This window comes from Sarcophilus harrisii, chromosome 1 (assembly GCF_902635505.1).
Source record: "Sarcophilus harrisii chromosome 1, mSarHar1.11, whole genome shotgun sequence".
NCBI classification, from domain to species: Eukaryota; Metazoa; Chordata; class Mammalia; order Dasyuromorphia; family Dasyuridae; genus Sarcophilus; species Sarcophilus harrisii.
Genome location: NC_045426.1, coordinates 256,485,713 through 256,511,736, shown reverse-complemented (window position 1 = coordinate 256,511,736; position 26,024 = coordinate 256,485,713). Strand labels below are relative to the sequence as shown.

Sequence of the window (26,024 nt, the reverse complement as noted above, 5' to 3'; positions counted from 1 at the left end):
TTAATTATAGAAGGAGATGCCAAGCCTCTTTAATATCCCAAATGGGATCAAGAAGAGTTGGACACAACTGAAATGACTGAACAACAACAAACAATAATAATAATAACAATAATTTCTCACATTTATATTTATATAATTAATGACTGAGCCTACTCTTTAACTTCTTGGTGCCGTAGGCAACCCAACTTTCAATGGTAGAAAAAGTCTAGTTTCTTGCTTTAAGTTTAATAAAATACTTCTGTCACCATACTCCCTATTAGATAGAGAGATAGGTTTTTTAAATTCTCATTTTACAGGTAAAGGAATTATGATTCAGAGAGACAAATGATAATATTTACATAATAAATAAGATTTTCTTTTTAATAATATTTTATTTTTCCAAATATATGTAGAGATAGTTTTCAACATTCATTTTTTGTAAATCTTTGCGTTCCAAATTTTTCTCCCTCTCTCCTTTACCTTTCCCCTCTCCAAGACAGCAAGCAATATGATATAGATTAAATAGGTGCAATTGTTTTAAGCACATTTCCACATTTCTCATATTGTGCAAGAAAAATCAGATCAAAAGAGAAAAGACCATGAGAAAGAAACAAAAAATAAGCAAACAAACAAGGGAAAAAAGGTGAAAATATTATGCTTTGATCCACATTCAGTCTCTATAGTTTTCTCTCTTGATGCAGATGATACTTTCCATCCCAAGTCTATTGGGACTGCCTTGAATCATTATATTGTTGAGAAGAACCAAGTCCATCACAGTTAGTTAATGTGTCCAGCCTAGTTCTCTGGAGGATCTAGGTACCAGCCCGAATCCTCGGTCTTAGAAGAGGAGTGAAGAAGTGGTACTCATATGGATGGTCAAATATGGAGGCCATTTATTCCATATTCTCTAATAGCCTTATATACCCTAATATATACCCTAATAGCCTTATATAACTATAGCAATACTGCATACACACTAACTATATACTGTGCATGTGGGACCACATAAACAATTTGCTACTGTATGTAGATGTCTCTTTGCCACTTGCTATCACTCTGCTTTAATTACAACACAAGTTGTCACTGCCCCCTGGCTTCTCAAGAAAGCTGAAAACCCTTAGGAGAGATGGGGAGCTGAACCAGACATTAGCAAGTTCTCTCTGGGCTGAAGGGTCTTATATATCACCCAGAGTTTCCCCACTATCTGTAGCCCTCTACAATTAATTATCAAATAATCTTATTGTTGCTGTGCACAATGTTCTCTTGGTTCTGCTCACTTCACTTAGCATCAGTTTATGTAAGTCTTTCTAGGCTTCTCTGAACTCAGCCAGTTTATTAGTAAATGAGATTTCTAATGGTTTATGAAGTACTTTACATATTTTATCTTATTTGACCCTTACAATAATCTTGTGAGATAGGTGCTACTATTTTACAGATGAAGAACCTGAGACTCAGAGAGAGCCCAGTGTCACATAGTTATTAAATTTCTGAGTCAGTTTTTGAATATGTCTTACTGACTCTAAGTTCAACATTCTAGTCATTTTATCACCTTGCTGCCCCAAGAAACTTTACATTGTCAAAGAATGAATAGACAATCATCTATCATAGTTAGTCCAGTTGCTAGAGGATGGACTGAATTCTAGGACTCCCATCTAGCTCTTTATGTCTGAGGCAGCTGGATGGCATAATGGAGTTTAAATCCAGACTCAAACACTTAATACTTACTAGCTATGTTATCCTGGGCAAGTGACTTAACCCCAGTTGCCTTGCCAAAAAAAAAAAAAAAAAATTCTATGCTTCTAACTATGCTCCAAAAGTTATTAAAATAATGCATACCCTTCTACTAGGTCTATGCTGCCAGGAAAATCAAAGAAAGAGGACAGGATCCATATTCATAAATAATATCTTAACAGCTCTTTTTTTTCAGTGACAAAGAATTGGAAAATAAGGAAATAACCGCCATTGGGGAATGGTTGAATGATTTATGGTTTATAAATGTGATGGAATGTAAGAAAAGATCAAGAGAATGGTTTCAGAGAAACATGGGAAGACTTGTATATACTGATGTGGAGGGAAGCGAGGAGAATCTGGAAGAAAATATGTTCAATAAAACAATATTGTAAAGACAAACATCTTTGGAAAACTTAGGGCTTCTCATCAGTGTAGTGACTAGCCATAATTCCAAAGGACTTATAATGAAACATGCTACCCACCTCCAGATAGAGAAGTAAATTCAAAGTGTAAATTGAAGCATCATTTTGGGGGCATGATCAAAACAGGAATTTGCTTTGTTTGATTATTCATGTTTATTATAGGGTTTTGTTTTGTTTTTCTTTATCATTGTAGAGGGAGTAGGGAAGAGGAAGATTTCCATTGACTAGAAAAACAAAATGTATTAACAAAAGATGAATTCTATGCTTTTCTCACCATTCTCTTTTATTTTCTTTTAAAGGGCTGTAGCCATGGGGTCAGTTGGGGGAGAGCGCTTCAAGGAGCTCAGTCCAGGAGTGACACCGGAGGGAAACGTGGTGATGAGCTTCAGTTTTGACAGCTACCAGTTGGAAGAAGAGGAGCTCCAAGCCAAAGGGAATCAGGCCAAAGGGGTTCTGACTTTTATGGAGCCAGGTAATAATAATGGGGAAGTAGGCTCTATAGGCTTCCCAGTAAAGGCTCAGGGGTGGAGTTAGGGTTGGGCTAGGATGGCTAGGAATGGAGTTAGAATTGACATCATCAAAGGGAACTCAACTGCTATGGATTAGTTCAGGTGAAGCCCTAAGACAGGAGAATGAATTAAATGGCTCCTCATGATTCCTCTAAACTTCTAGGAGCCTTTGCTTCTATGAAATTCTTTGATTTTCTCTTGACTCCCATCTTAGACTGAGCCATAATTGGACATGTAATATTCAGTAAGCATTCACTAAGAAGTACTTCGGTGGTCCAGTGGATCGACTGCTGCACTTAGTGAGTCAAGAAAGTCTGATTCTTCTAGACATGGAAGAGGGCTTCCCAGTGGTTAGAGGATGGGAAAAGAATTTGGATTCTATAAGTTTTCTCTTTTGACTTCCTTCCTGAGGACCTGTGGCTCAGGCATATGACTTCCTCAGACCTCAGGTTCTTCCTGTGTAAGATGAAGATGGTGACTGGTGTCTGTTGTGTGAAACTTCTCACCAAAAATAAAATAAAGGACTAAAAAAAAGAAGAAGCTTTGGAATTCTTAAATGAAAAGTGCTATTTAAATACTAAGTGTCACCATGGTACTGAGAGTGTAACTATATTTAATGCAACTCATACAATCCTGGGACTGAAAGGGATCTGGGAAGCCAGTAAGCCCATCCTCCTGCCTTCAGTTGGGTCAGTAGTTCAGCCATTATAGTCAGTGGCATATACCCCACCAGACCCCAAGAGAAGGCAATAGGGAGGTAGTGTGGGGCACTGTATTGAGTATTGGGTTTGAATTTGGATTTTGAATTTGGTTTGAATCTTCCGCTTAAAAGACTGAAGACATGTCACAGAAATTCTCCTCTGTACTTTCCTCATCTGTAAAATGAGGAGTCTAGATTAGATAATCTTTCTCCGGGTTCTTCTAGCTCTTATATCTTCTGTTCCAAGGTCTTCAAAAATTCCCAGGAGGTTTGGAACTTGGAGCTTAGAACCAAGACCTAAGTTTAAAACCCAACTCTTAACAGTCTGACTCTTTGAGTCGCTGTTTCTTCATTTGCAAAATGGGGATAATATAACTTGTATCGTCAATCTCATAAGATTATTGGAGGAAAAGTGTTTTGTAATCTTTAGAATACTAGAGAAAAGGAAGTAGATACTATTTTTACGGGGCAGCTAGGTGGCACAGTGAGTAGAGTTCTGTGCCTGGAATCAGAAAGACGAGTTCAAATCCATCCACAGATACTTACTATCTATGTGATCTTGGGCAAGTCATTTAGAACCTGTATACCTCAGTTTTCTCATCTGTAAAATGGGGTTATTTACCTCGAAGGTTGTGAAGATCAAATGACATAATTGTAAAGTGTTTAGCACAGTACTTGGCACATAGTATATATAGATTATACACATGCACAATATAGTATATATGTTTTAATATATGTATACACATAGTTTATAAGTGGTATATATATATATGTAGTATATATGTGAGATATTTATAGTATATATAAGTAATATATATATATACATAGTATATATAAGTGACATATATAGTACATATAAGTGATACATATATACATTGTATATACAAATGATATATGTATACATAGTATATACAAGTGATATGTAGATTATATATGTGCCAAATACTATGCTTATGTAGTGTGTGTGTTTATATAGCATACATATATATATATATATGCTGTATAAATGTTAGCTATTTACAGAGTGATGCTGCTACCAAATTGAACCCTTTTAAACCATCTGCATTTCTGTCCTTGGGCTGTTCCCAAGTGCTCCCTCTATCCTCCAAAATATTTAATCCTCAATTCCTCCTGCTGCAAAAACAAGGGGAAAAATCCCTCCTTTGCTCAACTGCTGGGAGATTTTAATTAGTTGCCTTTTGGAGAGCTCTTGGGAGATAGTGGAGATCATTTCCTATTTAGATCTGTACTATTTGACACCATGATAGGATCTCCTTAGTAACAGAGAATAAAGACACTGTAGAGACAATAATGGGAAAACCACCTACCTGGTCAGTAGTCTCCCTTAAAGTGGGCAGTTCCAACCACTGGGCCAGGGGAGAGCCAGCTGTGTTTACATACTTAGTATCAGTCCTGGCCCTCCTGCCTGTTGCTCAGTATGGTTGTTCAGGTCTTGGCTGCCTCATACCAGGCAACTTTGATCCTTTGTACATCACCAGAGGGGTAATTATGCTTCCCACTGCTTACCCTGGCTGCTCTCTTTGTCTACACCAAGGGAACTCTGGGATACTAGCTATATTTATCCCTTAGTTCTCAGTTCAGATGCACTATTGATCTTCTGCCAAGCCCTAGGGGGACTTCCTGCTGCACAACCATTCAACCTGGGACCCTTCCTGCCCTTCACTTACTCCCAAGTACTTCCCAACCTTTACTGGGACATGCCCAATTGGGATATTACCATATGTTCTTATTGGGGAAAGACTTTTCTCATCAGTTAAGAATTCCACGTCTGGGATAATAAAACACTCCCTGCTAAGTACAGGGCAATTATTGATTAAATAAGTCATTCTAACCTTGACTCTGAATAAAAAATTATACTCATAGAACAACCTTGCTCATCATTTCTAGGATAACACAGTTCCCATGAAGTAGAGGGTGAGGGAATAATCTTAGTGAGCTACCATAAAGTCAAATGGATGCTTAGACTTTAGACCCACAGTAGCAGCTTTTTTCTATAGCTTGTCACTCTACCTTTGAATAGATAGCCATGATTATGTTCATTTTACAGATGTAGAAACAAAGAAACTGACAAATTATTTTATTTTCTCCCTCAGCTCTCAGCATACATGTTCTTCTCTTTGCTGTTTCCTGAATATACCAAGATCATTTCATGCAGCATAAAGGGAAGAGAGGATAGAAGGCTGGAGTTGGAAGTCAGGATGCTTGACTTTGAATCTAGCATTTGATATTTACTGGCTGTGTGACGAGTGACAATCCACTTAACATTTTCAAGCCTCAGTTTTCTTATCTGCAAAGTGGGAATAATTATACTTAGACCTATTTCTTTTTCTATTACAAACTGTTTTAAAAAATGAACAATCTTACTTTTTTATTTGTATCCCTAGGACTTGCACATACTAAGCACTTAACAAATGCTTTTCATTCATTCATTTACATAGGCTTGTTGCAAGGGTCATTGTGGAGAAAGCATTTTGCAAACTTTAAAACCATAATTCACATTTGTATTATGAGGGTGCATACATCTCTGCTTATCAGGGATGCCCTCTCCTCCCTCTTTCAGACCATCTAATTCAACCATCTCCATTTACAAATGAGAAAACTGAGAATCTGTGAGGTCATGTAAGTTGCACCAAGTTACAGAAGTGACAATAGAGTTGGATTTGAATTCAGGTCCTCTGACTCCAAAGGCATTGCCTTTCCCAATTCTCTACTTCTCTTAATTCTACCCATTTTCCAAACCTACCTCCTCCTCAAAGCTTCCACCAATCTCCTTTTGTGAATTCTTCCAACTCTTGCATCGTATAATGTTCAATTATATATGGTTTTCTACCATCTTATTTCATGTATATTGGTTTTCTTTCCAACTAGATTGTAAGTGGCTTGAGGTCAAGGCCACATCTTATTTTTCTTGTGTCTTGCGTATGGAAAAATAGGAAAGAGTTTGATACATAATAGACCTGAGCTAGTCAAATCAGCTATAAAATCTAGGAGTTCTAGAGTTATGAATTCTTATGCCAGGATGTATGTGTATACATTTATCCCTGTCTATGTATATATATACACACACACATCCTCAGTTACCCCTCTCATCTGTCTTCTTGATGTGAACAGTCACAGGATGATGGAGTTGAAAAGGACCTCCAAACTCCTCTAGTCCAATATGGCTTCTGCGCCTTTATTTGACCCAAGAAGAAAAAAGGGGCCCAACCAAGAATTAAACTGGCACACGCTAAAATGGCAGAACCCTAGATTTGGAGCCATCAGGGATCCTACATACAATCAAGTTCAAAGCATTTCCCCATTTTGGAGACAGAAAACCTGAGGTTCAGAGAGTTTGAGTGACCTGTTCAAGATCATACAATTGCTAAATTTCTGAGGAAGTTTGAATTCAGGTTCTCCTGACTGAATCCAGTTCTTACTCTATCTACTGCACCTCCTAAATGTCTTATATTTTTCTTTGTATATTGACATGATAACCAAACAAATCTGACATCTGGTTCAAATGAGGTAAAACTGTTAAGCAATTTGCAAACTTCAAAATACTGAATAAACATCAACTGTTGTTAGTACAGTTAGTTGCTCATTCCCCCAGGAATCAGTTCAGTTGGGTTATGAATCTGACCTTTTCTCTCATGTGTTTGGGGTTTTAGTGACTGAGGAGCCGGAACCTGATGACCAGTACCATGGGATCTATTTTGCCATGCTACTGGCTGGAGTGGGCTTTCTCCTGCCATACAATAGTTTCATCACAGATGTTGATTATCTGCATCATAAATACCCAGGTAAGTCACAGCCTCTTAATGGAAAATGGACACCTCTCTTCATAGAGCTTTAAAGTTCTACATTGTATGGACAGGGGTCTCATTGGAACTGGTATCTGGGAGTCACTCCATCCATCCATGCGGGCAGAGGGGGTTTCAGGCTTGTAGGGGAACACATGGCTTGGGTTTACTTTATACTATGGCTCATTCAGCTTAGCTTACTGCTACAAGCTGGTGGGGACCAAATAATTAGGATGAGATGAGTCATAGAATTTCACAATGGGAAGATACTTTGGTGGTTACCCTGTCCAATATTAATCATGAAATTAAAGTTACTTCAGATAATGAATAGCTCAGTTTTTGGTCCTTACTTGACTTGTTGTGATGAGGCTTCAGTCAGAATGTAGTACAGTAAACTTAGAGTCATATGACTTTTGTGACCTTGAACAAAATACTCAATCTCCATTAGCCTCAATTTCCTCATATATAAAATGAGAATGTTGGTCCTTCTAGAGCTATGATTACATGCCTTTTGTGACTTTGAGCAAGATACTTTATCTTTATCATCCTCATATAGGAAGGGTGGAGAAGATAGCCTCAAATGTCCCTTCCTATGTACTGTGTGACCTTGGGCAAATTACTTAACCTCTTTGAGTCTCAGCTTCTTTATCTATAAAATGAGTGACATCAAGAATTGGAAAATATTCTTCAAATTCCAGATCTACAATCTTTGGCTAACCTCATCAACTTTAGCCCCTTACTATATCCTTCTTTATCTGAAGTTGACCCAAGACAAAGGATATTCATGATAAGACATAAAATAACATAGATATTTCCTAATATCTCATTTACAAGTGAACATATTTTACATTAGAAAATTCTGTTGTCTCTAGCTCAGAACTATTTAATTTTTGATTCTATAAGTTACAATAATGGGAATAAAAAAAGAAATGAAAAAACAAAGCAATTCCATCTCTCAAGGAGTTTACAATCTAATGGAGTGGGAGATGACAGTGATTCAATCATAGATTTAAAGCTAGAAAGGACCATAGAGGTCATCAAGTCCAATGCCCTCATTTTAGAGATGAGGAAACTAAGGCTGATAAGAGTTTAAATGACTTACCCAGGGTCCCAGCTAATAAATGTCTAAGACAGAATTCAAAACCCAGGTCTTCATGACTTTAAATCCAATATAAATAAACTATACTGAGCCTTTTTAATTCATGACCCCCTTTCACCTGAGAAATTTTTACACAATCCTGGGAATATGGGTATGTAAAATAGATATACAAATCAAACATTTATTGAAAATAAATCATAATTATAGTAAAATAATTCTTTGGCATGCATATAATTTTATCATTTATGAAAGAGGAAAGCAAGTTTGCATTAATAAGATAGATGTGCTTGTTTATTTTTACATAAAGAATTAAGTCTTGGCAGAATATGTGATACCTTTTACTGTTGCCAAATTCATGACCTCCCACATTCACTTACATAACCCCATAGAGGTTTCAACCCACAATTTAAGAAGCTTTGCATTATACCATACATACCATGTGCACAAATAACTATGATACAAGGTAAAGACAAAAAAAAAAAAAATCCAGATAAACTGCACTAGAAAAACTCAAGAGGAGGAAGATCACTTTCTTGAGAGGGATATTAGGGAAGGCTTCATGGAGAAAATGGCATCTGAAGAGAAGGTAGGATTTTAATAGTTTATATGAAAAGGAAACAAATTATAATCATTGCAAAAGAGAGTTACATAGGAGATGAGATTTGGCATGTAGGTTTGGTGAGCAGCTACATTAAAGCTCAAATATAGAGTGAATGAAGTTGGGGGAGGGAGAAATGAGTCTGAAAAAAGTAGGTTAGAGCCCAAATGTGGAAGCCCAAATGTGCCAGACTGAGTACCTTTGTACCTTTCCTGACAACAGGAGAGAGCCACTGAAAATTTTTGAAGAGAAGAGTGATATAGACATAGTTGTGCTTTAAAGAGGCTTCCTTAGGGGTCAGTTAGTTGGTGTAGTGGATAGAGCACCAGCCCTGAAGTCAGGAGGACCTGAGTTCAAATCTGGCCTCAGACACTTCCTAGATGTGTGATTCTGAGCAAGTCATTTACCCTCAATTGCTTCAGAAAAAAAAAAAAAAGGCTTCAGTTATGTGGGGAATAATTTGAAGAGAGGAGAGATCAGTTAGAAGTATATTAAAATCATTCAAGTAAGAGGTAATCCAGGATCACAACAGTGAATCATTTGTTAGTTATTTGTCCTTCATTCTCAAAGAGGATCATGATCAAGAAGGTGATGTCATGACTTGCAAGTGAATTTTATTAAAGTGAGAAAAGGCTATGCAAAGTCACCGGCCTCACTGTCTCCTCCAGAGCCATCTGGATCTGATAGCAAAATATAGATCAGGATAACTGGAGATGGCCAGTGGGAGACTGGTCTTTCCCAAGTCTCAGTTTGACTGAGGCAACTGCCTGTTTGGTGATTAAGGCTAGGAAAAAATGAGGCAAAGAATAATTTCTTTTACCTAGTCAAAAAAAAAATCAATCTGGAAAGTGAAGACTCTCAGAGTTTCTGGCCAAAACAGAAATAATTGCTAACTCACTCTGAGAAAGGAAGGAAGGAAAGAAGGAAGGAAGGAAAGAAGGAAGGAAGGAAGGAAGGAAGGAAGGAAGGAAGGAAGGAAGGAAGGAAGGAAGGAAGGAAGGAAAGAAGGAAGAGAGGGAGGGAGGGAGGGAGGGAGACAGAGAGGGAGAGAGGGAGGTCAAACTACCTGCCTAGAACATGTATATATGTACATATGCATATGTTGACCCCTTCTTTAAGGAGTCTTCTTTTTAGCAATATATTGGGTTTTAACACTTTCTGCTAAACATGACTGGTTTGGCCTATGACTAAAGAATTATAAGAGCTTATATTTATATGAGCTCATTTCAAATAGCTCAAGTGGCTAGAGTATGGCATTAGGAAGGGCAAGGTCATGAGTTGAATCTCTCCAAGAGGCCCAGATAGTTTTGCTTTTCTGTTTTGAATCTTGTCTTATGCCTTTGGTCCTCAGAGGAATAAGGTGATTGGAAGTGGGTCAGGGCAAACCCATCAGCAGGATTAAGAATCCAGTTCATAACAAGAGGTTTGGGAATTGTTAATGCTGTAAAGTTACCCATGCATATATCCTGTAAATAAAAGGCTATTAAATAAATTAAAAAAAAAAAAAAGAATCCAGTTCATAGCAACTGGCAATGTAGCAATGATTTTTTGTACCCCATTCCTATCCTCAGCACTCATGGTCTTAGAAGCAATGATGGAGTAACAAATAATTTATTTGATGTAGACTAATAATACTAATTCTCTGGATTCTCTTCCTACCTGTTTGACTGATCCTTCTGTCTCTCCTTCACTGGGTCATCATCCTCTTCCTGTCCCATGGTTACAATGATCAGACATAAAGTGATAAGACTGGGTCATTTTTATTTTTTTATCACTTTAGTTTTTATTTATTTAATTTTTTCAGGTATACATATACATTAATTTATGTATTTTTTATTATAGCTTTTTATTTACAAGTAATTTTTCAGCATTGACAATTGCAAAACCTTTTCTCCCAATTTTTTCCCTCCTTCCTTCCTCCCCCTCCCCCAGATGGCAGGTTGACCAATAACATGTTAAATTACATTCATTTCTAAAAACACATTTCCTTATGAATCATGTTGGGAGAGGAAAATTAGAACAAAAGGAAAAACCACAAGAGGAAAAAAAAAGAAGGAAAAAAAGTGAACATAGCATGTGTTGATTTATATTTAGTCTCCCCATTTCTCTCTCTGGATGTGGATGGCATTTTCCATTCAAAATTTATTGAGATTGCCATGGATCACTGAACTGCTGAGAAAAACCAAATTTGTCATAATTGATCATTGCACAATCTTGCTGTTACTTGCTGTATGATGTTTTCCTAGTTCTGCTTGTTTCATTCAACATCAGTTTGTATAAATCCTTCCAGGCCTTTCTAAAATCAACTTGTTCATAATTTTTAAAAGAAAACAATATTCCATTACCTTCATATATCATAATTTATTCAGCCATTTCCCAATTGGTAAGTGTCTACTTTGCTGCCACAAAAAGAGCTGCTACAACCATTTTTACATATATTCATCCTTTCCCCTTCCTTTATGATTTCCTTGGGATACAAAAGACTGGGTCATTTTTTTTTAAAAAACCAGAACATGTCCATACCAGGTGAATATTGACCCCTTCACAATAGTCACCATGGAATACTATGTACTTATTCCAGTGGGAAGCTACCATTGCTTAAACCATTTGGGGAACAACTCATTGAAAAGAGCCATCAAAGCCAGCTTACAAGCTACATATGGCAATAAATCTCTTAACTTTATAGTCAAGCTTTGTAATATCCAAACAGACTGATATCCCCCCATATTAATCAGCAGAATAAACTTTGAATGAATAGGTTGTTTCAAAAATCAAATCCATCCTCAAAAGATGCGACTTTGTCACCATTAAGAATACTGCAAAGAATGGCAACTCAGTGGCAGAGTGGATAGTGTGCTGGACTTGAAGTCAAGGAGTGAGTTTAAATGCTAAGACATTTATTAATTGTGTGAACTTGAGCAAATCTCAATCTTGATCAGCCTCAGACAAACACTGGAGGGGCTTTGGAAAAACACATTAATGTATTGTTTATGGAGCCATGAATTGGTCCAGCCATTCTGGAAGACAGTTTGGAACCATGTCCAAAAAGCTATTAAATTATGCATATGCCCTTTGACCTAGGGATACTACTCCTAGATCTATCACCTCAAAGAGATCAAAGAAAGAAGAATATTTCTGCACACGATATGTACAAAAATAATCATAGCAGATCTTTTTGCAGTGGCAAAGAATTGGAAAATGAGGGAATGCCAGTCAATTGGCATTACAGTTTATGAATATGATGGAATATTGCTGTGTTAGAAGAAATGATAAAGGGAATAGTTTCATAGAAACCTAATAAGATTTGTACAAACTGATGCGAAGAAGAATCGGGAAAACAATTCATACAATAACAACAATATTGTAAAGACAACAACTTTGAAAGACTTAGGAACTCTGATCAAGGTAATGATGAGCCTTTGCTCCAGGAAACTGATTATGGAACTTGCTGTCTACCTCCTGATAGAGAAGTGATAGGTGACTCAAAATGCTGATTGAGACAGGTGTTTAAAGATACAGTCAATAAGGGAATTTGTTCTGCTTGACTATACCTGTTTGCAACAGATGCTTTGTTTTTCTTGCTTTCCAGAGGGGATTAGGGAGTGGGAAATGGGAGAAAGAGATGGCAGATGTTTATTGATTGAAAAATAAAATAAAATTTAATTTCTAAAAAGAAGAAGATAATGAAGCTAGTCCAGACAGCTATGCTATTTGAAGACTGCTTAAAGGAATTGAGAATGTTTAGTCTGGGAAAAAAAAAAAAAAGAGGATTTGGAGGGGTAGAGATAGGAACTTGATAGCTATCTTCACATATTAGAAGAACTGTCATGTAGAAGAAATAAGGATACAGTAGGAAAAATCCTAATGATTAAAGCTGTTTAAAAAATGAAGTGGGGTGCTTGAATAGGTAATGAGCTCTCCTTCAGCAGAGATCTTCAATAACAGGTTGGTTTTGACCAAGCAATATTCCTTATTAGATCTATTTCCAAAGATGATTTGGGAAAATGGAAAAAATGTACAGGTTCTAAAATATTTATATCCACTTTCTTTATGGTGGCAAAGAACTGGAAATTACGAGGATGACCATCATTTGCAGAATAGCTAAATAAATTGTGGCATATGTTCATGATGGAATTTTACTCTGCTATAAGAAATTATGAAATCGGTGATTTTAGAAAAGCATAGAGAGATCTCTATGAAATAATGGCAAGCAAAATAAGCAGAACAAAGAGAACATTGTATACAGTAACAGCAATATTGTTTTAAGAACAATTTTGAATAACCAAGTCATTCTGAGGAAAATGCTGAATGAATTTAGAAAAGAATATCACTGTGATGTATAAAATGATGAGCTGCTTATCAACAATGAGGTGATTAAGGCAATTTCAACAAACTTGTGATGACAAGAGCCATCCACATTCAGAGAGAGAGCTATGGGGACTGAATTGGATTAAAGCATTGTGTTCTCACCTTTTGTTGTTTGCTTGGTTTTTTGTTTTTTTGTTTTGTATTTTTTTCTTTCACTTCTTGACTTGATTTTTCTTGCACAGCATGACAAATACGGAGATATGTTTAGAAGAATTGCACGTTTAAATCTATATTGGATTTCTTGCTGCCAATGAGAAGGGGGCTGGGGAGAGGAAGGGAGAAAAATTTGGAATATAAGGTTTATAAAGGTGAATATTAAAAACTATTTTTTCATATATTTGGAAAATAAAAAGCTATTTAAATTTTTTTTAACTGATGAGCTGGTTGATCTTAAAAAAAACATGGAAATATTTGGACTTACAATAGAAGATGCTATCTACTTTCAGAGAAACAGATGATAGGAGAAAATAAGCATAATTTGGCCTAATATATGTATATGAGTATATATAGGTGTATATATATATTTATAAATATCTATGTTTATATATGTATTTATACACACATGTATATCCATCCATAAATATCTATATGTATACACACATTTTTATTTGTGTGTATGTAAAGAAGGGACCTCGAAACACTAAAACTCCTTGAAGGAGAAATTCGCCTTGGCTTCTGCCTCAGTGAGGGATCCCACCAGAGAGAAACAAGACAGTTTCATTCTGTTATCTATGTGGGGTTGGTTCAGTCCTGAGCAAAATAATTCCAACCCTATTGAATTAAAGAAACTCATCAATTCTTAATCAAATTCCAGCTCAAGCTGAAACCCAGCTTATAGATGAGTCAACTTGGGACTCCATCCACTAGCCCCCTTCAGTTTGTAGCCAAAGCTCCTATTATAAAAGAGCCAATTTAAAATCCTCTCTTTGCAGAGGTTCTTAACATGCCATGCTATGCCAAGGAAACCTCTGCCCACTGGATAATATTCTTTTCCAGTGCTACCCTCTCTTTATCCTCACCTATTTCCCTAATGAGACTTTGTGCCTCTCTGCCAGGATTTCTAACCTTACTTCCCAATCCCTATAATAAACCTTTTATCAATCTAGGTTTTCAAATTTGTAAATTCCTTTACAGAGAATCCCTGTGCCGCCAGAAGGGGGTTCCCCAAACTCCCTACCCTTGCGCTAAATCCCAAGGGGTGCAGGGGAGCCAAACCTCTCCATATGTATGTGTGTGTGTAAATGATGGGGTCAGGGTAGCAATTCCTAGTTCGAAAAGAAACATGTGACAAAGTCACAATGGCCTTTCTCTTTGGCAAAAGACAAGTTTATTTAGGGGAGAAGATTATAGACAAAAATAAGAAGTAAAATAGCCACCAGGAATAGTAAATATGAAATATAGTTGGGAGAGCATATAGTTAGAATATCCAGAGTAAAGAGAAAGATAACATTAGAGGGAAGACATTATGAGGAGGGAGAGAAAGAGTAACCTCATAGTGGGCTTAGTCCTGAAAAAGAACTAGCAAAGATCTTTATCATAAGTAGAAATACTTATGAGGAAATATAGCCTTTGGGGGTTTCTCAAAGAGACCAGAAAAGTAAAGGCAGGAACTCAGAGGGAGTATCAAAGAAAGAGGAAGAGCCAGGGAGCTTAAAGGTAAGGAATCATGGAGCCAGATGGAATGCACCCGGCAGACCAGGTCCCAGACCTGCCTAAAGATATGCTAATCATTATTTCAAAGGTTGTTTAAAGATGCTTAGAGGTTTGAGGGATAGACAAAATAGTTCCATCTTCACAATCATTCTATTCAAACAGACTAGTCTGGGAATTTGATTTTATATGATAACAGTTGATTGGACTTCTTCCTGACAGGAGAAGATAGTTCACATCTACTACCTATCTATCTATATCTGCTCTCTTTATGGTGGCAAAGAACAGTAAATTGTGGGGATGCCCATCAATTTGGGGAATAGCTAAATAAATTGTGGCATGTGTTCATGATAGAATATTATTCTGGTATAAAGAATGAGGATGATATAAAAATATGTACTATATATACATATATATATACACATACACACATATATTTATATATCCATGCTTAGTTGTATTGTGCCACAGTTTCCAAAATTGTTCTGCCTCAGTTCCTTGAATTGTTCTGCCTCAATCCGCCTGGTTGCAACCCTCCTTCCTGACCATTAAGACTGAGATAATTAGGGCTGGGAGCCCTGACCATTAGCATGCCATAAGAGCCATAAAAATACAGCTGAATCATTTCAGATCTGGGAAATATCTTATTCCAGATTTCCTGTCTCTAGTTTGACTACCCCTTTCACTCCCAATTTATCAGCATTTGTGGTCCTACCCCATACCTGTTAGAACCAGATTGATGGTCCCTTCCTGGAAATTTCTAATCACCAGTGTTCGGATTCCACCCCTTGTTTTTGTGTCCCCTGATTGCTAGGGCCCTATAAAAATAATCAAAATCTCACATTCAATGCTGAATTCTTTGAAACGAAAGTCCAATTCGGCCCTGGGGGCAAAATGGATTCTGCTCTGCCCCCAGACAATCTCTCCCTCTCAGAAATTCAAATAAAATATTAAAAACTCTCTAATCTCTATCTTGCCTCAGTTTCTCTGGTATTATAATTGTAGCCATCTTTAGGGAGAGTAGAGAAGGGAGGGAGGAAAAATAAAGTAAAAAATACATGGCAGAAAACAAAAGAAACTAACAAGGAAGAAAAGAAAATGCAGGGCAGCTTTGAAAACAATGTGTTATATTTGTTTTGTAGGTTTTCTTGAAATGGAAATTTGTTCTTTTATATTGAATCCTTCCTTATGATCTGCTGTGTTCATAGTAATGTTTTTGTTTTTTCTCTTCTCATTTTCTATTTAATTGTAAAATTTTAAAAGTTCACCCAAAAAATGAAGAAGAAAAAGAGGTTGGGTGACTTTTCAGTCCAGTTATCATAGAGAGGATTTCTGCTTTGTTATGGATTGGACTAAATGGCCTTTGAAGCCCTATTATTCCTACTATCCTAAGAAACCTTGTTCAGATTAGTAGTTTCTTCTCTGGGTGAGGTGGCTAAAAAGTCCTAGTTTTATGACTTTCTATGATTGACAATCCATAGTCCTTTTGCAATAAATTATTAAATTCTCCTTATGTTTCTTCATAGGCTGGAATCACTTCCACTAAATACTATATTTGGCAGTTGTATTGAGAAAATCTGAGTTCAGATTCTTACTTAGATACTTACAAGATATATGATCTTGGACAAATCACTTAACTATTCTATATCTCATTTCCTGAGTCATTGGACCCAATGGTTCCTACATCCCTGATAGTTTTAAACCTAGGCTTTTAAATCTAGGATCTAGGCTCCTAGGCATAAAGCTGGTGAAATGTCAGTGTAAGTTATTCCCAGACTAATGTTAATATTCATGCCAAGCTCTCTACAAAAAACCATGAAAGTATGATTGCTACAGAGTTGTTGTTATTATTGAGTTATATCCAATTCTTCATGACCCCATTTGGGGTTTTCTTGGCATAGACATTGGAGTAATTTGCCATTTTCTTCTCTAGCTTATATTTTAACAGATGAGGAAACTGAGGCTAACATAAAGTGACTTGCCCAGGATCACATAGCTAGTATGTGTCTGAGGCCAGACTTGAACTCCAGATCTGGTGCTCTGTGTATTATAAGGGATGCTGGGAAGAAGAATAGGTCATAACTGGATCTAAGCTTAATCACTACTACACTGCCTTTCAACATAAAAAAATTCCTATTTGGTCTTTTTTTTTTTTTTTTGACAAGTCATAGAATCTTATAGATGACCTATAGTGTTGGGAAACTTTCTTCTCCCTTTTAGGTAAGAAAATAATTCAGCTGATTTCTCTAATCCAACAGACACTTATCAAGTACCTAGCATATGCCAGGCACTACACTAGATACAAAGATAAAAAAGTAATATAAGTGCCCTCATGAAGCTTATATTCTATTGAGGAAACAACTTGTGTGCATTAGAAATAAAATCTATATACAAAGTAAACATAAAGTAATTTTAGGGCTGGACATCAGCAGCTGGGGAGGTCAAGAAGATGGTACTTGATCTAAGTTTTGAAGAAAATTAGATATTACTAGAAGGGAAGGGAAGGACAGCATATATTCCGGGCAAAGAGGCAGCTCATGCAAAGGTATGAAATTAGGAATGGAATATTGTGCATGGAGAATAACCTATTTCGTAGTAAGTCAGTTTTGCTGAAGTGAAGATTGTGGAAATGGGAGTTATATCTATTAAGTCTGGAAAGGTAGGCTAGAGGCAAATTTCGAAGATCTTTGAATACCAAGCAGAGGAGTTTGTATGTGAGGCAAAAGGGAGCCATTGAAGTTTATTGAGCAAAAGAGTGAGTGGCATGGGAGATATTTGTGCTTCGAGAATATCACTTAATGGCTTTGTAGAGGACACTTTGCAACAGGGAAATGCATGAGGCAGGGAGATCATTTAGGAAACAATTGTAATGATCTGGGTAAGAGGTGATGAGGGTCTGAATAAAGTGGTGACTGTGTGTGGTGAGAAAATGGAATAGATGCAAAAGAAGCAGCAGTGAAATTGGTAGGACTTAATAAACCATTAATTGGACAAAGATGGTGAGGATGACTGAAATTAGAAACCTGGCTGGATGGTGAAATCAGAATATTGGGAAGAAGAATGGGCTTTGTGGGGATTGGGGAATAAGGATGGAAAGCATCAAAATGAGGGAAATGAAAAGGACTGAGATGCAGAGTTTTGAGAATTTCATTTAACTGTGGCACTCACTGTTGATCACAAAGAATGGTTTCTGGAGCACAAATGAGGCAATAGGATCATTGTGGGTAATTCAATGCCTCTTCCCAATTCCCATGTCCCTCTTCAACTGGACATTTGAGGAAAAAACATCAGTAAAAGGCTGAGGAAGTGGCAAGATCTTGACAGACAGCATGGTGGATAAAATACTGAACTTGGAATTAGTAGAACTTGGCTTGGAATCTAGCCCCAGACACTAAATAGTGTTACTCTCTGGGATTCAGTTTCTTCAACTGTATAATGAGGGTGGGAATGAGAACTGATGGTTTCTAATGACTCTTTGAGCTCTAACTCTATGATTCTAATAATAATTCATATTTATTATAGTACTTTAAGGTTCACAAACTGTGTCCCACTAGTTAGGTAATACATATATGATGATGCTCTTTTTATGGATGAGATTACTGCCTGTGAAAGGTCATGTCACATGATCACACAATAAAGGCATTTTTTTAACCCGATTTTTTCTGAGTACAGTGCCTGGAGTCAGGAAAATCTAGCTGTAAATCTTACTTCAGATATTTGTAAACTGTATAACTCTGTTTGCCTCAGTTTCCTCATCCATTAAATGAGCTGGAGAAGGAAATGGCAAACCACTCTGGTATCTTTGCCCAGAAAACCCCAAATGGAGTTTTATGAAGAGTTGGGTACAACTGAAATGATTGAAGAGCACCAGCTTCTGAGTACTATTTCAACACTCTATCTATTATTATATGATACCCTCTACTCTCTGTGTTCATTCCCTACCCACTAACTTTTTGGTCAAAAAAAAATTTTCAAAGACTTAGAGAATCTCCCTTGTCTTAGCAAAGATTGGCCTTCTGTCACTCACCAACTGCTCCTTCTTGACTGCCTAAAGGTAATCCATGCTGTTTGAGAAAGACACAGTCCTAACCCTACTCTTCCTCATCTAAATGGCCAATGAGCAGTGACACCAAAAGGTGAGAAGGAAAAGTGATCCATGTGTGATAAAGAGCCAGACCAAGTCTGTTCCACAAAGAGCATCAAAAACAGAGGGAAAAGTCTTTTCTTTTGCCAGGCCCTTCCCCAGAAGCCAGCCTTGCCTTTTGGATGGGGAGAAAACAGGGGAGTAACATCTTTTTTTTCCTTGACCTCCCTCTCCCTAAACTGCAGGGACTTCAATTGTGTTTGACATGAGCCTCACCTACATCCTCGTGGCCTTGGTGGCTGTCCTCCTGAACAATGCCCTGGTAGAGATGCTGAGCCTACATACCAGAATCACTGTGGGTAAGTGAGTGTCCTTCCTTGATTTTCAAGGGTTTCCTGAAGGCTAGCTATTGGTTGTTATCTTATTTGTGTATTGGAAAAAGGATTGTCTTCCCCACTGCAGCTCTATCCCATCGACCTAAAGTTCTAATCATCATAAGACTAGCGTTTTATTGCATTTTGAAAATTGCAAAGCACTTTTAAAAATAATATTCTATTTTTCCCCACTTACATGTGAAGGCAGTTTTTAGGGGTTTTAAAATTTTTTTTAGTCCCAAATTTTCTCCCTTTTTCCTTCCCCTTCCCCTTCTCTGAGATAGTAAGCAATTTGGTATAGATTATACACGTGCAATAAAAATTGCAAAGAACTTTGCAAATATTATTTCATTTAATCTTTACAACAACCCTAGAAGGTAGTTACCATAATTATCCCCATTTTAAAGATGAAGAAAATGAGGTAAACAGTGGCTAGGTGATTTGCCCAGGATCACACAGCTTATTAAGTGCCTAAGGCTGGATTTGAATTCAGGTTCTTCTGATTGAAGGTCCAGTACTCATCTTCACAATATGGTGGCCCTGCCCAGAAGGTTTCAGCTAAAAAAATATATGGGAAGCTAGATGGGTACAGTGGATAGAATGTTGGATCTGGAGTTAGGAAGACTTGAACTCAAATCAGGGCTCAGACACTTACTAGTCTGAACAAGTCACTTTATCCTGTTTGCCTCAGCTTCCTCATCTGTAAAATAAGGGTTTTAGATTAAATCCTGATTCTTAGCAGAAACACGATCTTAAATATGAAAATATATGGTCTTCTTAACAGTTGATGTTTGATATGTTTAGAAAAATTGCACGTTTAACTTTTATTGGATTACTTGTTGTCTGGGGGAGGTGGTGGGAGAATGGAGGGAGAAAAACTTGGAACACAAGGTTTTACAAGGGTGAATGTTGAAAGCTATCTTTTTATGTATTTTGAAAATAAAAAGCTATTAAAATTTTTTTAAAGAATTTAAAAAACAGTTGATATTTGGTTTATCAATCAGGAAACATTCACTAAGCACCTATTCTGTTTGCCAACACTGTGCTAAGTGCTAGAGATACAAATAAAAAGTTAAGATTCTAAGGGTCATAGATCTAGAGATGGAGGGTACCCAAGAGACCATTAATTCTTCAGGGGAGGAAACTGAGGCCGAAAGAAGGTAAAAGACTTACCCAAGATCACCCAAACCATAATTCAAATTCAGGGTTCAAATATGGGGCCTTTGGCTCCAATCAAGAGATCATTCCAATGAATCAACCTAGTCCGGACTGCCACAAACTTGCTATGTGACTTTGCAGAGACTTCTTCTTCCTATCTCTGGGGGCTCAGTTTTCTGAGGCCCTGAAAATGATAATGGTGATGATGATGATGATAATGATGATGATGATGATGATTCACATTCATATAGCACTTTAAAGTTTACAAAGCACTTTTCTTGCAGTTTCTCACTCTAAGTAGCAGATAATATATTCATCAATCCCATTTTACAAATGAAATAATAGGCTCAATAATAACTTGTTTATGGCCAAATATCTCTATTTGTAAATACTAGAGCCAGGATACTGTTAAGAAGAACAAGATTGAAGAAATCTGCTAAGACTAATATCAAGTAATTGGAAGTTACAACTAGGTGGTACAGTGGCTAGAACACTGGACCTAGAATCAGGAAGATCTGGATTCAAATCTTCTATAGACACTGCCTAGCTGTGTGATCCTTAGCAAGCCACTTAAATTTTTGCTAACCTCAATTTTCTCATCTGTAAAATGGAGTGGAAGACTACCTTCCAGAATGATTATGAGGACCAAATGAAATAAAATATGTAAAGTACTTTATCAACTTTAAAATTCTATTAATAATGTTAGTTATTATTATTATTATTATTACTATTATTATACAAAAAAGAACTTCTATGGAAGGGAGTTCAAAAGGAAACACAAATAAACAAGGCAGTTTTCTTTTAATTGCTGTTAAATTGAGTATATACACACTTGGAAAAAAAAGTATGATAGATCATTTTTTAAATCATCTTTTCTGTTCTTTTTATAACAAAATGTTGATGTCTATTGAGTTCATAGTAAATAAAAAAAGAAAGAATTAACATGAAGAATATAGAGCCAAAAGACCATGGATTATATAAAAAAAAACTATATAAAAACTATCTACAAGTACAGCAGGGAAAAGAGAAAGAAAAATGATTGAAGTGAACAGAGGGAAGATAAGTTGTTATGAGATCTGTAGGTTGAAGGTCTTTTAAAAGCTTAATTAGTTGCAAATATATTTAATTGATTTTAATGTGGCAAGTTAGATTCACAATAAATCACTTTCTTTTTTTAATGAGTATCAGGTAATCATAAATTTACAGCCAGAAGGGACCTCTAGTCCTGTGGGTCTCAAACTTGTTGTTCTCAGGTCCCTTTTTCATTTTGAAAAATTATTGAGAACTCTTCCCCCAAGAGCTTTTATTTAAGCAGCTTATATCAATGGATATTCACCATATTGGAAATTAAAGTTGATATATTTTTAAAATATTTTCATTAATTACATTTAAAATAAGGACAACATAAATGACATTTTCCTGAAAAATGACTATATTTTCCAAGAACAAAAATATTTAATGAAAAGAGTAACATTTTTCCTTCAAATTTTTTTGGTTGTTTTTCAGTCAAAGTATGATTCTTTGTGATCCCATTTGGGGTTTTCTTGGCAAAGATACTGGAGTGGTTTGCCATTTTCTTCTCCAGCTTATTTTAGATGAGGAAGCTGAGGCAAACAGGGTTAAGTGATTTGCCTGGGTTCACAAAGCTAGTGTCTGAAGGTTAGATTTGAATTCAAATTTTTCTCCAGATTCAGTGCTATTCACTGTATCATTTAGCTACCTCCATGTTATAGGTAAGATTCAGAGTGGGGGTCTCTGATGCTAAATCCATCACTCTTTCTATTATGATCTCTAAGGTCCTTCCCAGCTTCTACCATTCCATGATTATTGATCACCTTTACTTCTTAACAATTCATGGCCATACAAGGACAACACTTGTCACCCCTCCATGCCATACCTTTTGGCATCTAAAACAAAACTACTTCAATCTTCTTCATCCCCTCTAGGCACAAAGCACTGGATTCCACTGTGTGAATGTGAAATTAATCTATTCATTTACTTACTTCTTTTTAGACTGCCTTAATACATATAGCTTTCAGCAATGCCTAGTTTTATCAGAACATTGACTATTGGGGATTAGGACAATGAGAAAAATTAGGTAGCTGATAGATTCCCCAGAGGAGCTTTTTCTCTCCATAGCCTATGTGATGTAGTGAAAGACAGCACTGATTGCTGAGTGAAAGGATCTGCTATTTTTTACCTATGTAACCTTGGGCAGCTGGATGATGCAGTAGATAGAGTACTGGATCTGGAGTCAGAAAGCCTTGAATTCAAATCCAGTGGCAGACTAACTGTGTGATCCAGGGCAATTCACTCAAACCAATTTGCCTCATCTGTCAAATGAACTGGAGAGGGAAATGGCAAACCAATTCAGTATCTTTACCAAGAAAACCCCAAATGAGTCATGAAGAAAGCAACTGAAAATGATTGAACAACCATAAAACTTTGAGTGAATAACCATCTCTCTGTGATGGTTATTCTTAACATTTTTATGTATCATGAGCCCTCTTGGGCAGTATGGTGAAAGGGTTCAATGAACCCCTTCTCAAAAATAATGGTTTTAAATGTATAAAATAAAATACACAATATAACAAAAGAAATCTATTATGATCTCTAAGATTCCTTTCCATTCTAAATCTGAACCTTACATGGATAGAACAGAAAGCTGCGGTTGAAGCTGAAGCTACCCTCCTGACAGGGAAGTCAGCTTGGGGACAAGATATGGAGCTCCTTCTGAGCCTTAACACAGGAGATGAACTCTAGGTCTCCCCCAGCCTTACCCCTGACTATCCTGTATATCTTCTCATCTTCAGGTTACTTCTTTGCAGTGGGCCCCCTCCTGTTTGTCAGCATCTGTGATGTCTGGCTGCAGCTCTTCTCCCAGAGACAAGCATATGCCATCAACTTGGCTGCTGTGGGTACAGTGGCTTTTGGTTGTACAGGTAGGTTAAGGCATCCTAGAGTGGGGAAGGGCGCAAAGAAATTCCAGTGACTCCTTTCATTATCGACAATGCCCTAGAGATTGTCAGGCAATCTTGGGGTAGATTGGGGAAGGTTGGGCCTACGGAAGCACAAGTTTTGGGAGGGGATGGGGCCTGAGGAAATGTCTTCTGTTGGGGCTCAAATGCATTCTTAGGCCCTGGACTAGCCCACGAAAGATTGATCTGCTCTGAGGCTCTAAGGGAGTTCAATGGGCCTGGGAGTCCTGATGTAGTTCTAACCCTTCAATTGACCTCAATTCAATTTGAGGTAGAATCATCTCCATGATGTTGAGAGTTGGGGAGGGAGGCAGAATCAAAGTTCTCCTCCAAGTCTGATCTTCAACTTGATCTCTAGGTTACAGGAACTCACTAAGTGGTACTAGAAGGGGGAAAATCAACATTTCAGCCTCACCCACTTTTGGGGGAAGGGTGGAATTTAACTGACCCATGGTCAGCTCTCCAAGGAGGGGGCTCTTCCAGATACTATCTTTCTAAGGGGTAGAATGGAAGAATGGTTCTAAAATTAGGAAAAACCTGAGTTCAAATATCTCCTCTACTGTTTATTACCTGTTAAAACTTGGGCAAATCTGGACCTCAGTTTCCTTATCTGTAAAATGAAGAGGGTGGACTCAATGGCTTCAAAGGATCTTTCTATTTCTAAATCTATACTTCTGTGACTTCCTGAGTACTTTATAAAAGGGAAAATGACTTGATATCTGGTGATCCTCAATAAATGAATATTCCTCCATCTTTTCCAATGTATGTGAGCAACATATTGAACCTGCTCATACCCTCAGCCTGTAGCTTCCAAAAGCTTATATTCTGATAAATCATGATAAATAAAGAATGGCCTGGATGGTACAAACATTTATTCTTTTTTTTTTTTTAGTAATTTTAAATTGAGTCAGGGATTTGTGGGATGAGGAGAAAGAAGAAAAGAAAGACTTCTGCATTATGTCTATTCTATTCACAAGCAGGAATCAGTTAGCTCAATGGGATTCTTTATATGTCTGCCCTGAGGGAAGGAACTTTCTAAGACCTTCATACCATCTCTGTCAGCAGCCCAAGATGGTGCAACTTGCTAATGGTCAGAAAATATTCCATCTGGTTGCCACAGTCTGGTCAGATATTTCACCCACTAAAACCTAGGCTTCTGCCAGCTAATTGGCACTAACTATTCCCACCAATATTTATGTTCTGTTTTATGGCTTTTTATGAGGTGGGCAAGCTGGGCAGCCTGCAGACCCAGGGAGCTTTGCTCCTTCTTGTCTGCAGTGAGAATCTAAAGGGTTCTCCGCTCCTTTCATTTCTGCCTTGGGTAGCCTGGGAATGGGGAGTTCAGGAAAGGCTCAGATCCCCAGAGCCAGATATGGAAAGGCAGGTAATATAGGAGCCTGTCCTTCCTTCTTCACTGTTGAAGGGAGTTGGGCCAGTGAGGGAATGGGCCTGATCAATAATCCATCCATCAACAAGCATTTATTAAATATCTACTATGTGTCACATACAGTGCTGGGCACAGAGATATATAAAGATAAATCTGAAACAATCCCTGTGTACATATATATGCACACACCCTTGCATCAGTTTTGTAATTGTGTGTGTGTATGTAATTGCAAGACTGACACAAGGTAATTTTAGAGGAAAGAATCAGAAATTGGACTTTTCCAATGCCATTGTTTTTCTGCCTGTGTTCAACTCCATAGGCAAGAAGTCCCTCCCAGAAAAAGCTTATCCCTTTTAAACTCAGCACCAGGCTTCTCACTCAAGCCTTGATTAATGCCACCTCCCTCAGCCTTCTCTCCCCTCTGATTAGGGATAAAGGATACTGTAGCCAAACCTTGAAAGACTCTGGGAATTCAAAGAAGTGGAGCAAAAAAGGTTACTTTCTAGCTAGAGTACTTCTTCTAGAAGTAATCATAATAGATAACATGTAGCATTTACTATATGACAATATAGCATTTTATAATTTTTATCTCACTCATCCTCACAACAATAAGAGGTACTATTATTATCCCTGTTTTACAGATGTGGAAACTGAGGTAAATAGAGATTAAGTGATTTGTGTAGTCCAAGTATCTCAGACTGAATTTGAACTCAGTCTTTCTGAATCCAGACACAGCACTCTGTTCACTTAGACACCCAGTTCAATTTAATTCAATTTAACAAGCACTTATTAAACACCTACTATCTGTCAGACTCTGTGTTTGGTGCTGGGGATAAAAAACAAAAACATAAAACATACCCGCCCTTAAGAAGCTTACATTCTATGGGAGGTGGAAGAGAGAGGTGTTCCATGTGGTTTTCAACAATAGTCTCCAAAGTCCTGGTGGGTAATGGCTTAATCCCAAGGAATTTTAACCAATCAAAGGTTGGGAAAAGGGGTCAAAACCCACCCTCCCCATAAAAGTGGGACTTGTCTCCAATACAACTACATCTGTATTTATCACCCAAAGCTATCAAACTCCTCCATTGTTCACACTCCCAATTTCCAGCCTTCTGAGTCAAGCTTCAACCCTCCTGGGTAGTTTAAATCTAACCTCTTCTTAGGCACTCACAACATTAACTACA

General features: G+C 37.2%; 1 protein-coding gene across 2 annotated transcripts in view; it reads left to right on the top strand.

Annotated features, from left to right (window-relative positions):
- SLC29A4 (solute carrier family 29 member 4) overlaps nucleotides 1–26,024 on the top strand; it is a 61,265-nt gene that overhangs the window by 13,470 nt on the left and 21,771 nt on the right. For both annotated transcript variants that reach the window (XM_031940865.1, XM_031940859.1), the window contains exons 2-5: nucleotides 2,432–2,604; nucleotides 7,013–7,144; nucleotides 19,189–19,302; nucleotides 23,289–23,417. In XM_031940865.1, coding sequence (XP_031796725.1) covers nucleotides 2,442–2,604; nucleotides 7,013–7,144; nucleotides 19,189–19,302; nucleotides 23,289–23,417 — 538 coding nt within the window. In that variant the 5' untranslated portion in view covers nucleotides 2,432–2,441. The remainder of the gene's footprint in view (nucleotides 1–2,431; nucleotides 2,605–7,012; nucleotides 7,145–19,188; nucleotides 19,303–23,288; nucleotides 23,418–26,024) is intronic.